This window comes from Idiotropiscis lumnitzeri, chromosome 12, assembly GCF_059441095.1.
Source record: "Idiotropiscis lumnitzeri isolate Australia: NSW breed Sydney's pygmy pipehorse chromosome 12, RoL_Ilum_1.0, whole genome shotgun sequence".
Lineage (NCBI taxonomy): Eukaryota > Metazoa > Chordata > Actinopteri > Syngnathiformes > Syngnathidae > Idiotropiscis > Idiotropiscis lumnitzeri.
The window spans coordinates 18042900-18056337 of record NC_142402.1 but is presented as its reverse complement, the minus strand read 5'-3'; the positions used below and the strand labels follow the sequence as shown (position 1 = coordinate 18056337).

Sequence of the window (13438 nt, the reverse complement as noted above, 5' to 3'; positions counted from 1 at the left end):
TATGTAAATTGCTTACAGTATGCACTATATTCACATTGATTTCGCACATTGCAATGTCAGATTTTCACCAGATCAAGTCAAGAACTTTTTTAAAGGCATAGCGATTTGGTGGTAAACCGTAAGCGCAGAATAATTGCGAGCCAACCAGACTTCCTCTGTTGGGCTATCGTAAGCACTGATCTACATTTACGAGCTAACATTCTAACATTTGTTCCACATTCTTCCCTGAAATTTTATTACACAGCACAGAGACCGGCATGGAAGATTCTGAAGGTTCTGGACAAATAGTACGTGCCAATGGTACTATGAAATCTGCCTGGCAACACAAGCGTTCTGAATTCTGATTGGATAAAAACCTTCACCTAAAAATATAACACTGGGATACTGAAATTAAATTTTATCATCATTTTTTTGGATCATAATTTCTTGATTTGGGGGTTATGTTAGGCCAGCAGAGAAGGCCTCGATCGCCTACCACTGCTTGCAATAAAGATTCATAATTAGAATAATTAATAATTAAGCCTTAGACTGTGTTAGCAGTTAGCGTCGGCGCTAGCAATGTTTTATAGATGGCTTTACACTAAAACTATATCAAGGCATGACATTTTTACGTGTTATGTTTAGTATGTAAGTTCAGTACACTGTATCTTTTAAATTTTAATAGGAAGTTTCATTTAACAACAATGGGATAGCAGGGTGCCAAAAATATATGTATATTTTTTTCTTGCTCTCAAATGAAAAGCCACTCGACTCTACCTCGCATTCATCAATTAAAAGCTGCGAAAGCGGAGCTTGTCGGGCTTTATTACAAGCATACAAAAAATATTTAATCGTTAGCGTAGAAACATGTATGCCATTATGCAAAGAAGACAAGACCAGTGAGCAGTATAGCGTTTCACATGCGCTAATTACATCGAGCTCTGCATACCTTTAAAACATGAAGCTGCGGTCTGACTCATGCTAAATATAAACCAGGCAGCACTCTCACATGCTCCGGAATAGTCACGCTGTTTTGTCTTGTTCAGTTTCACATGTGCACGACGGCACTGCCGAGGCTTTTCGGACAAAGACATCTGTGCCATAATCATTCTGGCTCACTGAGTGAATCCCCAATTACACGCTGGAGTAGCGTTACACTGCCAGATTAAAAAAAAATCCTCTCCGAGTGAGTTACTCGCGACCCATGAAAAATGAATGAGAGACATGGGAAAGGGCCAAAGCGCATCATTTTGGGATGGAATTAATGTGTAATCAAGGGGGAAGTGGGCCACTGTAGCCAGCTGTGCATCGTCTTGTTACGTGCTATCGATGACCTTTTGTAGCTCTAAAAATAGGCGCCATATTGGTGAAGCGCACTCGCCAGCCAAAAAGAAAGCTCACAGTTTAATATTTAGTTGTGTTATGAGGCTCGTTTTGTCCGTCAGCACTTTCCATTTTTCACCAAGAAAAACTGCTGCGTAAAATCTCCAGCAGAGCATCTGAAAGTGTCCCAGCGGGATTAAGGTCTGGACTCTGGTAGCCAATTCATGTATAAACATGATGTACGTCCTTACAAGGAGAAGGCAAAATACTGCGGAAAACAACAACAGCTTACTTTTTTATTTTCTATTATAACACTGCCCCACAATAACGGCAATTTAGTATTTACTACAACATCACTTTAAAATTGAAGTCATTCACTCAGTGTCCTCTGTTATTGCTTGTGTGTTTGAACTTTTTTTTTTATATTGACAGTATATATGTATCTACACATATATATATATATACATATATATATATATTTATATATATATATTTTTTTAATTTATTTATAGATATATATATATATAAAATCCCATTTTATTATTTGTCGTTTTTACATCTGAGGCCGCTTCTGGTGTGCCTCAAGGGTCCGTACTTGATCCTAAGCTTTTTCTTATTTTCATTCAGGATTTAGAATAAGCACTACAATTTCTTTGTGTTAAACTCTTTGCGGATGATGCCAAACTTTATGTTTTTTTTTTGTTTTTTTTTAATTATGTCAAATCTGATTTAACCCGAAGAGACTGGAGTTCTTTTTTTGCGTGCGGGCGAGCAATTGTAGTTTGATGATTCAGGTTATTTGTCATGTTTTTTTGACTGGCTGACAATAAATCAAATGATATCCGTGCACTCTGCGAAACCTTGACCTTTTGTCATTGCCTCAGCGTTCACCAAGTGTGCAACCCAACGCATTGCAAATTTTTCGCCAATTAACCTCATTTACATAAAAAAACGTCCAATCCCAATTGACTGCCGAAAGTCCACCCAATCCAGTTGTAGTAATATTGCAAAACTAAAATCATGTTTCGATCAGGCTGAGTATTCGTTCCGCCACACTTTCGAACAACTTCAACTGGCAGAGTTCAATCCAGTTCCATAACGAGACTCTGTGCGCCGCTTTTAAATTAATCGGACTTGACAGGCATGAGAAGAGTATCCTCTTTCATTAAATGAGGACGTAACCCTGGAATAAGTGCGTTTGGGGGAAATGTGGAATTCTTAAACACGGGGAACTTTTCTTTCTATTTTGATCCGCCGTATACTGAGCGATTTAAGAATACAACCTCAGGGCGCAGATTCGATTACCCCAACAAGCAGAGCAATATGCGCCCTCCAAACATTCGCAGCCGAGTTCCCTTTGAGAAAGGTAGCCTCACTAACGCTGTCGACAGCTCAGTTTGTTTAGAGTGTTTGCTTGCTTTGTAAAATGCTGCAAATTTTATGAAATGTACATATGCAAATTGAGGTAATTCATTATTATTATTATTATTATTATTTTTGAGAATATGTTGATAGTTGTCTAACAAATGAACCTTGCTGTTTTAATTCATTTCCTAATCAGGTTGATTTTTTTTGTTTTTGTTACATTGTGTTCATGAATCCCTTTCGATTATCTCACATTGTCTGAGATCGCAATTTCGGTCCCCAAAACAATAAATCGTTCAGCTCTAGTTCCGACCATTTGATCCATCCATTCATCTTTCAGTCCATGCGTTTTCTGCAACTTACCCAGTGTCACGTACGGGCTGCATCATCATCTCATTCAACTGCGCAGGGGGTACCTAATGAAGTGTCCAGTTCGTGGATGCTTTCAAAATGGAGTCCTGCTGGACTTGAAGTGGCTCAAAACTCTCAGGACCAAACTCAAAGGTCCAACGATGAGTTTGTTGTTGTGTGGACATGCCCGCTGGTTAGAGTGATGGATCTCAAACAGAACAACTCTCTGCGGTGGAGATGAATCCTCGTTTATCACTGTAGAGCCTTTTTGTCTCCTGAGTAATTTTCTTTTATTATATGGCCTCCTTCCCAAGAAAAAGAAAAAAAAGACCATTAGGTATGTCTTAATAACATCACTAAATCAATACCTGTCTCCCGGTGCAGTGAGGTCCTACTTCTTTTGTCATGGTGAGTTTGGAGTTGTGTGTTGGAGAGGAAGCAAGCTCACACTTTATTAACGAGTGATCAGTTAAAGGAGAAGGCGGGTCGGACACCTGAGTGGCTCGACGGATTCAAATTCTGCTCCACGCTCTGCCTGCTGGCTTTTCCTACTCCGTCCGTCTTTTTCCATTTGCGATGGGTGCCTCCGATTTTGCTAGAGGATAAGATACAGGAAAGGTCAGGGAGCATCTTTTTTTTTTTTTTTTTCCCATGAATTCTCTTCTACCGAAAAGCTTTTCTCGGTCCTCTCGTCTGCTTTGTGTGCTCCACTTGCCTCGTTTTATTGTTTTCTGTCAGGCCATGTTTGGGTGAATATCAGTTGGATTCATTTGGACAGCAAGTCATTACTCAAAGACTCGGACTATGTGTAGCTCATCAGAAATGCTCTTTACTGAACACAAACCCCCTCACCCCCAATCCCAACCAACAACCCCCCCACTCAACCTGCCTGTCTTTCTTTCCAGACATTGCTCTTTCTAATCAGTCACTTTGATTGCTTGGTCATTCCTGTCTTTTGGCTCGTGTCTCGATTGCTCGCTTGACATTCTGCAGCAGACGCATTGCACAATTCTTTTAGTCAAAGTTTAGTCTTAAGAGGCGTCCCAAAATAGGTTTAAGAAAACAACTTGCAGTGGGGAATGGAATGGATGTACAGTATGATGCAAAATAGTTCTCGCTCATGACGTACAGCACTTTGATGATTTATTTCCGCGCAAACGTCCATTCGTGCATTTTCTTATAGTGATTTTCATGTCTAGGGTGAAAGGGAAACAGCAGATTTATGTATGTTGTGTCCAAAAATCACAGATTTTATTATCTCTGTAAAGCTAATCTTAATTTAACTTAATTTGGGTTTGCAGCAGCGACATTTTTCCCGATAGGCTTTGTTTCGATTTCATCGTCGGACGGTTCTGACGACATGATGCAGACGTAGCACATATACCTTACAACAGTTTTCTGCCGAGGACCGGGTCCAACAAGGCTTATTGGCACAATCGGATGCCATACGCAGTGGCGTTTTGGTTGTCGAGACAGAAAATAATTCGGCATTGACAAGAGAGTGCCCCTTCCTACTTATGACGAAAGACGGGACGTGGGGCGCACATACTAACAATCAAAATGGCGACAACTGGCAGTAGAAGGAAAATATCGGAATGTATACGTAGCATTTCAACTCATGCTACGTTTGCTAACAACCAAACCAGGAACCCGATTAGTAAACGATATTAAACAAATCTGTTACTTTAAATTATTTTTGGAGAAGAAACAATCCTTACCGCCCTCCCCGCACGTAATGCCTCCATCAAGATGATTGACAGCTGCTTGTCCCGCCTCCTCGACGGACAGACAGACAGAATCTTGACGGAAGCCTGCGACGATTGGGCGGCGTCTGGTCGTCGACGGACTTGTAGTGTGACGTATGACCCGGTCCAAGACACGGAACGATATTATTCTGTCGTCTGACAGCGCGTTCGTCGTCATCGACTAAAAGTCGTGTCGTCTGAGAAAGCCGTAAGGTGTCGTACTGGCCGGCTCGGGGGGAAGCAGGCCATCGTTAATGTGGACTTTGAGTGCACAGTAATATTGAGCTTTTTTAGACACAACCCTTTGGCACTGCAGTGACCAGTGATTGTATTTTTTCTTTTTTTTTTTCTTGTGGTGTCAAGGGTTGGCTGCGTCAGCTCTTCTGACCACTTGCTCCTTGCTGTCCCCCGGCACCCGCTGCTTCTCTGTCGGGCGAAGCCCATCTCACTGCTGTCACTTCTTGGGCACTGAAAATACGAAATGAGCACGCTTCTAATTTGCCATGTTTGGACTGTCCCATATCAGGTTCACATTATGAACATTTGGATTTCAGCTGAAGTTTTTCGTCATTAGGAGCCATAACTAACCTGCAACACGGCAAGAGGCTGCTACACTGAGTGACATGTTTGAAAAAAAAACAAAAAAAACTTCCAACTCTCACCAACTATTAAAAATATTGCATGAAATGATCAGATTCTAAGCACGATTTATAGGCCGAACTTTAATTTCGTTGTGAGCAGCTGAAGGCTACAATGTAAGCAAAGATGAATCATGAACAACACGCTTCATAATAAACTCTATGTAATCTGGATCAAACCCACCCGCTGCCAACAAGAACAGATTGGCATGGAAAGGAGGAGGGCGCCGAGTTGTCCTTTTCATTTGCAGCCAACTGTGCACTTCCTCCTCCAAAGCGTTCCTTTATATTACATTGTATTTTGACATTTAGTCGCATCTTGAAGGCCATTTCTGGTGTGTCCTGCGCTGGTTTATGCATTGTTTTTGTATCCATGGTGCTAAAAAAAACAAAAACATTGCAGTAATCGTCTTATCACTTTCCTCTCTTGCCCACAGGCAAGCAGACTTGCCCACCAGAGAAATTCGACTGTGGGGGATCCAATAAGTGTGTCTCACTGTCGTGGCGATGTGACGGCGAGAGGGATTGTGAGAACGGGGCGGATGAGGAGGATTGCGCATCTGGTGAGTTTCTCACTGTTTTAAAATGGAATTGACGGAATAATTTTGCGTGTGTACGTCTAAACCCTTGCTGCTCTCATTGTGGCCTGGTCACCTTTTCACAAGTTTATAAGCCCTGCCTTTTCTTCCAGAGTGGAGATGAACAATTAATCGAATTCCACTCGATAAAGTCGTCAATTTGAAAAAAATATACATATATATATATATATATATATATATATATATATATATATGACAAGCAAGTGATGCAGTGCTCATTTGTGATGGGCACCTGCGGGTTGGCGGCTTTCTGTTCATTTAGGGGGGGGGGGGGCTTATGTCAGTGTCATTACACTTGAAACCAGAAGTCTTCTGCGGGGGCCATCAGAGCTGTGATTCGTGACATCGCCACCCAAGCAGCCAATGAGACGATTCCGTCATTAGCCTGCATCCCCCCCCCCCACACCTCCCCGCAGGGATCTTCTTCCTTGGCCTACTTCGAAGGCACCGTGAAGAATCCTCCTCTGCCTCTTGCCTCTTCACGTCAAGAGAAGGAGATTGAGGCTGCTGGGGGTGTGGTGTTTAGACTTTGATGATCCTGCAAAATGGCATGCGGCAGGAAAATACACACTAGGAGTAAAACACGGGGAGAAAAAAAAACAGGATGCAGGTATTTGCTTTCCTAAGTGGAATTTTTGTGCTTGTGTGGGTGTTCACATTGAGCAATTTGTGTTGGGAGTACAATACATCTTCTTTTTTTCCATGGGAGCATTTCAAACAGAACAACACACAAATTAAGTGTCTTGCTGAATTTTCGACAATTTCTTGTTAACCTAACAAGACTCAAAGCCTGAATAGTGTACTACACACACACGCACACACGCGCGAGAGAGAAACTAATAATTGACTTTAGCGCTAATTCCTTCTTAGCTTGATGACTTTTGCTGCATTTTCCCACTGAGAATGCTTCTGTGAAAATCATTTTTTGTCCTTTTCTGACATCACTCTTAATGTTACAGCTTCAGCTTCACATTTACAGTCATGAAAATAGGTGAGGAAGAAGTCCTGAGATGAGCAACTGGTCGCAGGTTTCACTTCCGAGCTGTTTGTGTTTGAGTTTGGAATGAGAAGATAAAAAAATACTATATTGTTACAAGTGACCGCTTGTTGCACTGCTTGTTTTTATCCATGTTGTTGTCAGACGTCAAATTTACTCTTGAGCCCCGGATAGGCGGGGTACATCCTGGACTGGTTGTCAGTATTTTCACTCCACGTGTCCTCCGCCAAATCATTCTGCTGTTGGCCAAGTTTGAATAAGTGTCACTCGTCTGAATAGGAGAGGGGTAAAAAAAAAAAAAAAACACCCTGTAGCCAATCCACCCTAATTTAATTTCATGAATTTACATGACAACTCACTCAAGTTAAGTTTATTCTTAGTGCTTTTCTCATGTGTGCTTGGCCTTAATCCTTCTCGCTGTGAGCAAAGTATTCCACTTTTTTTCCCCCTCTTTTTTGCCAAGGTTCTTGTGTACACAAATTTCACGGCCAACCTGCGCGAGCCCCAACACTCTGAGCAGTTTAAAATAACTCGACTTGAAGACTGTTGTTGCCTGCTGTAGATTTGAAAGAATAAATTGCACGAAGGGATTCCTGTTAATTGACTCATCCACATTTTTCACAAATGTCTGCGTTATCCGTGCCTGTGACCTTCGGTCAAATGCAGATTGTTGCTTGTCTGCCAGAATCGAGTTAATCGTAATAATCGAGAAATTGTACCACATTCGCATGGCAATATCCAGCTCACTACGACACTGACACAAAAACATGAGATTTAAACCGGGACGTTCAAAAACATTCTCCATCAACCCTTTATAAATTGTTAGTCAAGAAAATCTTGTCAAATTAGTTTTGAGTAATGTGCTCACAATGCCTTGAGATCCCGGTTAGGTATCGTATTTTCCGGACTATAAGCCGCTACCTTTTTCCGTGATTTTGAACCACACGGCTAATACAACGGTGCAGCTTTTCTGTGGGTTTTTCTTACACCAGAAGGGGCGCTCTATAGTTCAGAAAATACGCCACATAATTATATCCAGGTGCGGTTTATGGTCCAGAGATTACGGTGATCACAAAGGGGTAAAAATGTCAACTGGGTCATCAGTGTTTTGGATGTGCAGGTCAAAAATGATATTGTTAGACTTAAATAAAAAAAAAAGTAAAAATATACTTTTGTGCGGAGACACTGGAAGGGTTTTCTTGATGTCACTCTTTGAGAGTGTGACTGTCACTGTTCTGTTTTTCTCAGAAAAGGAGGGCCGCCCCGGGTTGCGGATGGTGACCCACTTTGAGAGCCAATATTTTTTTTTTTCCTCTCTAAAATCAATCAGATTTGACTTTTACATAATGCAGAGATAAAATTAACAACCTTATGGAGATTTCTGCTATTGTTCGGGTGAGCGGTGAATTATAGCCGCCGCGACGATTTCCGGTGGTTGACGTGTCGACACGCCCATGTCAACAAGATCCCTTTAAGACCATGAAATAAATCATCATCATGTGAAAATTGTCGTTACCGATAAACTGGATGAGTGAAATGATGACACAATTCTGTTTAATCAAGTTCCACACAAAAATAACATTTAACCTCACACACCTTTATACACGTCATATCTTTCTGTTAAACGTGATGAACGGAGACCAGACGCGCTCCTTGACCCGATGATTTATTTTTCATGGTTCTGTTTCTGTTCTTTCCGTCATCAGACGCCAAAGCCTGCCCCGCTGGCGAGTTCATGTGTGCCAACCGTAAGTGCTTGGCTGTCGTCCACGTGTGCGACGGCGACGATGACTGCGGCGACGGCAGCGATGAGCTCAAGTGTACGTCGCCTCTCACCTGCGGGCCTAATCATCTCCGCTGCAACAATTCGGAGTGCGTGCCGCTCATGTGGAGCTGCGACGGCGATCCCGACTGCGCGGATAGTTCGGACGAGGGGCCCGAGCGCTGCGGCGGCGACGGCGTTCATCTGGCGAACCGCAGGGCCAACTGCACTGCCGACGAGTTCCATTGTGCCAACGGGGAGTGCGTGCGGCTAAGCTGGAAATGTGACGGCGATCCTGACTGCAAGGACAAGTCGGACGAGTCCGACTGCCGTGAGTTTCTGATTTTCTTTCTTTTGACCGCTATGTCGTCTTGTGTCAAAAATGACCATGATGCCATGAAGAGATCGCAAAATGACTGACTCATTGGGTTAAAGTACACAATAAATTCGTAGAGTGCATTTTACATTTCAAATTTACCCAAAGAATTTTATGCCCAATATTTCACTCTCAGATTTTTCACCGGATTTACGTTGCTGTCGACCTGCACCGCATCTCCGGCTTTACATGATTCAAATCCTAATTTTTCTCTGCGTCGTCTGTTCTAACTCCAGCCTCGCTCATTTGCAAGTCAGATTTGCACTGCACAATGCTAATATGACATTATGTAACATTGGTGGCGCTTGTATGTCGCTTGTCTTACCGAGCATGAACAACATGAAAGGCGGAAAAAAAGAAAAAAAAAAAATCTCGGTACTTTTTTTTTTTTTTTGGATTATTTTCTCTTTATCGAAGAGCAACATCTATTTTATTATTGTTTTATTTCACTTCAGTTATACTCCCTCAAAGTTTTTCCCACCCTCTAAGAGTGATATTTCGTCATTTATCACCTTTTCTCCTCTTCAGGCAACGAGCTGCGTCCAATAAAGGATGTGTCTGTCTAAATAAATCCAGTGTGAAGATGGGGACATTGCGATAAAGCCGATTTTCCTCATCTCATCTCTGGCCAGGGCCGAGGGCAACCCTGAAGCTCTTGTTGCACTGCGGTTGAGTGTGAAGCTGAGATAGTCTCACATGCCATTAGGGCGATGTGTGACGCGCACATCAAGTCTGCTCGTCCGGTGTCATGTGAGCGACGTGTAGAAGAGATCTGGGAATTGCTTTTCTCTCGAGGTCACTCGTGACTTTCTGACTTTCGCTACCTGTCTGTTATTCCATCAGAAGGATGATCACGCATTAAATTAACATTTTGCATTTTGCACCACCTGTTCTGAAATTGGCCCGCTTTGATTCATAATGGCCACTTTTTTACTATCAGCTGACTGTTGATTCTTGAGTCTGTCGGATCGAGCCGCCCGCTTCTCCTCACGGGGTTTCTGGGCTCGCTGGAGCTTATCCCAGCTGTCTTCGGGCAGTTGGCGGGGGCACACCCTGGACTGGTTGCCAGCCGATCGCAGGGCACACGGAGACGAACAGACGTCAACGCTCACACTCATACTTTGGGGCAATTTAAAGTGTCCAATCAATCTATCAAGCATGGTTTTTGGAATGTGGTCGTAAACCGGAGTACCCAGAAAAAAAAACCCACGTAGGCACAGAAATCGAACCCTGCACCTCTGTTCTGTGACACGGACGTGCTAACCTGTCTTCTACCGTGCTGCCCTCTGTCGTATCCAACATTTAAATGTGCTGAGAGAAAGTCTGACTCGGTGCAGTGGCGGGTTAGACCTTGTGTACGTATTTTTGTATGCTACGCGCAAGCGGGCGCAGTGTGGTGGATTTGAAAAAGGGTATTTTGCGGCGTTTTGGGCGTGAACACAGCTAACTTTCATTCCCTTTAAATTCCGCACGCGAGAGGCCCGATAGTTCTTGACTTTTCAGGTCGAAGCACATCAAGTATACCGATCAAAAATAGCAAAATTGCTACCTGTGTTTACTTAGATTGTTTCTGTCCAGGGTACACCCAAAATTCTCTGGACTCTCCCTGTTTTGAAATCTCACTTTGTGGCAATCAAGAAGAAAATGGTCTCACTTTGAAATGGACCTCTTGATGTTTTGTTCCTCTTGACACGTTCAAAAGTAGTCTTTTTGTGTGTGTGTTTTTTCTCGGCACGCAGCCCTGCTGACCTGCCGTCCTGATGAGTTCCAGTGCGGTGATGGTTCTTGCATCCACGGCACCAAGCAGTGTAATAAGATCAACGACTGCCCCGATCACAGCGATGAATCCGGCTGCGTCAACGGTGGGTTCTCTTTGACGTTCTCTCTCTGTTTCTTTGCCGTGTTTTATTTGGAGGGTTCATTTTGAATGTGCTCGGCTCGCTATTTGTTGACTATTTCTCTCGAGTGCTTTGACGCTCTTTCAAGTCCCGCGCAAACAGATTCTCACACAATGTTTGACTTCTGGTCTGTTTCTCTGCCGCAGCCACGAAATGTGAGGGCCCCCTGAAGTTCTTGTGCAAGAACGGGGAGTGCATCGATCGTTCCAAAGTGTGTGACTCGATCAAGGACTGCAAGGACAGATCAGATGAGCCCAAAAAAGAGTGTGGTAAGAGGATATATTTTTTTGGGGGGCAAAATGGACATCCAATTTTTACTTATTTTCTTAGTTTTTGTTAACTAAAATCACCTTACATAATACAAATGCCAATATTTCCACAAATATTTGCCACAAGCTGAATTGTGAGTTTATTCAACCATTTGTTCACGTGTGTCAGCAAAGTTTTGTCAACCGTGTACTTTTAAAGTGTTTCAATTTATTTACACATCGATAAATTCAAGCCCATTAAAGCAGCCCATTAAGTGATAATCCCTCCGTTCTGCATGTCGGTTGCTGTCGACACTTGACTTCATCTCTTCATCGGGACCTTGTCAGCGGATCCCTTTAAAATAAAAAATTCAATCTAACGTTATTCTCCACACTGAGCAAGGAATGCTAACCTGCGCCAGGGACGCTAATTACGAATTAGCATCTCTTGTCCTTGTTTTCCCATGACCTTGTATTTCCCTCCCATTGTCCTTCATCTGCATTTTGTTCACAGCTTGTTAAAAAGTCTTGACACACACACACTGCTCATTTCTGTGCCCTCTCAACCATTCATTTCCAAGATGTTCCTCCAACTGCGCACAAAAACCACCCACATGCTACAATCCCGCACTGAAACACTCGAGACAAAAAAAAAAACGCGCGTCTGCATTTGCGACATCCGACTTCCATCAGGGAGAATAGACGCCAGGCATTGCTCGGTGCGTTCCCAGCATGTCGTTTCCCAGCTCATTAGGAATAATGGCGTCGACCGTGCAGACTCATTACTTAGCACGCCGGTCGACTGTTAACGCAGCACTCTCCATTCATGCTTTGGCTGCGAGAAACTCTTGAAAATGGCCACCTCGTGATGGGTTGTCATGGTGAAAAAGAGCTGGCGGAGGCGTCGGGAGAATGCAGAGGATGTTGGGCTCACGGCAATCGAAAGGTGACCTGTAAATCACGACTGTGCTTGATGGAATTTCTCGTAAAAATATATTCCCGCTTGCCCTCTGGAACGCTTTAAGAAACTCAGTCCAGGTCCAAAAAAGAGCAATTACCGATCACGGAAATTGCTGTCATTGAGCTCTTTTCGTTTTCACGACACTTCAGAAGGAAGAGAAGTGAAGGAGACCCGAGTGCTGTCACTCATCGTATTGAGTGAGGGATGGCGATTTTTTTTTAAAGCTGGCTTGCTGAGTGTTTTAAGAGAATAACAATGTTTATGAAATATGCAGTGCTTATTAGACCAAACGCAAAATGTTGGCAAATAACTGAAAAATTTGAAGCAGAGATGATTCTCCGTCTTTGTAGCAAAAAAAGAATCCGAAGGTGCCAGTAAATTCATTCAAGCGCAACTGTCGAACGGAGTGAACGTAGTCCCTGCTTTCAAAGGCAGCTCGAGTGGGTAACAAATAAAGAGCAGTCGTAAATGGATTAAATAAGGATGCTGTTTGGCAGTGTTCAATATCCGTGGTCTCATTCTTGGGAGTGTTGTTTCTTTAGTAATTGAATCCTTTTTTTTTTTTTTTTAGTTAATTTTGCAGCCGTGCAAATTTGTTTGCGCAAGGCCTGACTCCGCCTCCCCAAATTATGAGCAGCTTTTAAATCTGGTCTGCCTTGACGTGTAATAGTGACTAATAGTGTGTATTCCTGACTGGTAATGACTGTTGTGAGAAATACAGAAATAGTGTATCGTGTTATATTTGAGCCTGGGTTAGAATAGTTTTGAAATTGTCAAAATAGTTACTTTTTGTTTCATCTTGATTTGTTGTCTGTTTTTTTTATTCAGTCAGTTTGAATTCATTTTTGTGTCAGTTTTTTTTTTAATACATATTTTTTACGTTAATTTTTTTTTAGTTTTAGTATTAGTTTTATTTTCATTTTTAATATTTACAACATAGGTCAAATAAATAGGCCACAAAGTATTGTGTAATGAAATATAATAGTAAATTACAATTCTCAAACGACCGTTCGACTTCAGGACAGCCAACCAAAAATACATCATTGTGTATGATACATTTTTTTAGATTTTCACAAGAATTATAGTTTTAGAAATGTCAGATGTAGATTCAGTTATTTTTTTAGTTGAAGTTTTTTTTTTTTTTTAGTCAGTTCTTATTTCCTATAAGAACCTTGATTGAAACCCCACTTCCGGTT

General features: G+C 42.3%; 1 protein-coding gene across 2 annotated transcripts in view; it reads left to right on the top strand.

Moving 5' to 3' along the window:
• Positions 1–13438, top strand: part of LOC148326319 (low-density lipoprotein receptor-related protein 8-like) — a 41754-nt gene that overhangs the window by 13641 nt on the left and 14675 nt on the right. For both annotated transcript variants that reach the window (XM_088310630.1, XM_088310629.1), the window contains exons 4-7: positions 5839–5964; positions 8704–9090; positions 10875–10997; positions 11180–11302. In XM_088310630.1, the coding sequence (XP_088166756.1) occupies positions 5839–5964; positions 8704–9090; positions 10875–10997; positions 11180–11302 (759 nt within the window). The remainder of the gene's footprint in view (positions 1–5838; positions 5965–8703; positions 9091–10874; positions 10998–11179; positions 11303–13438) is intronic.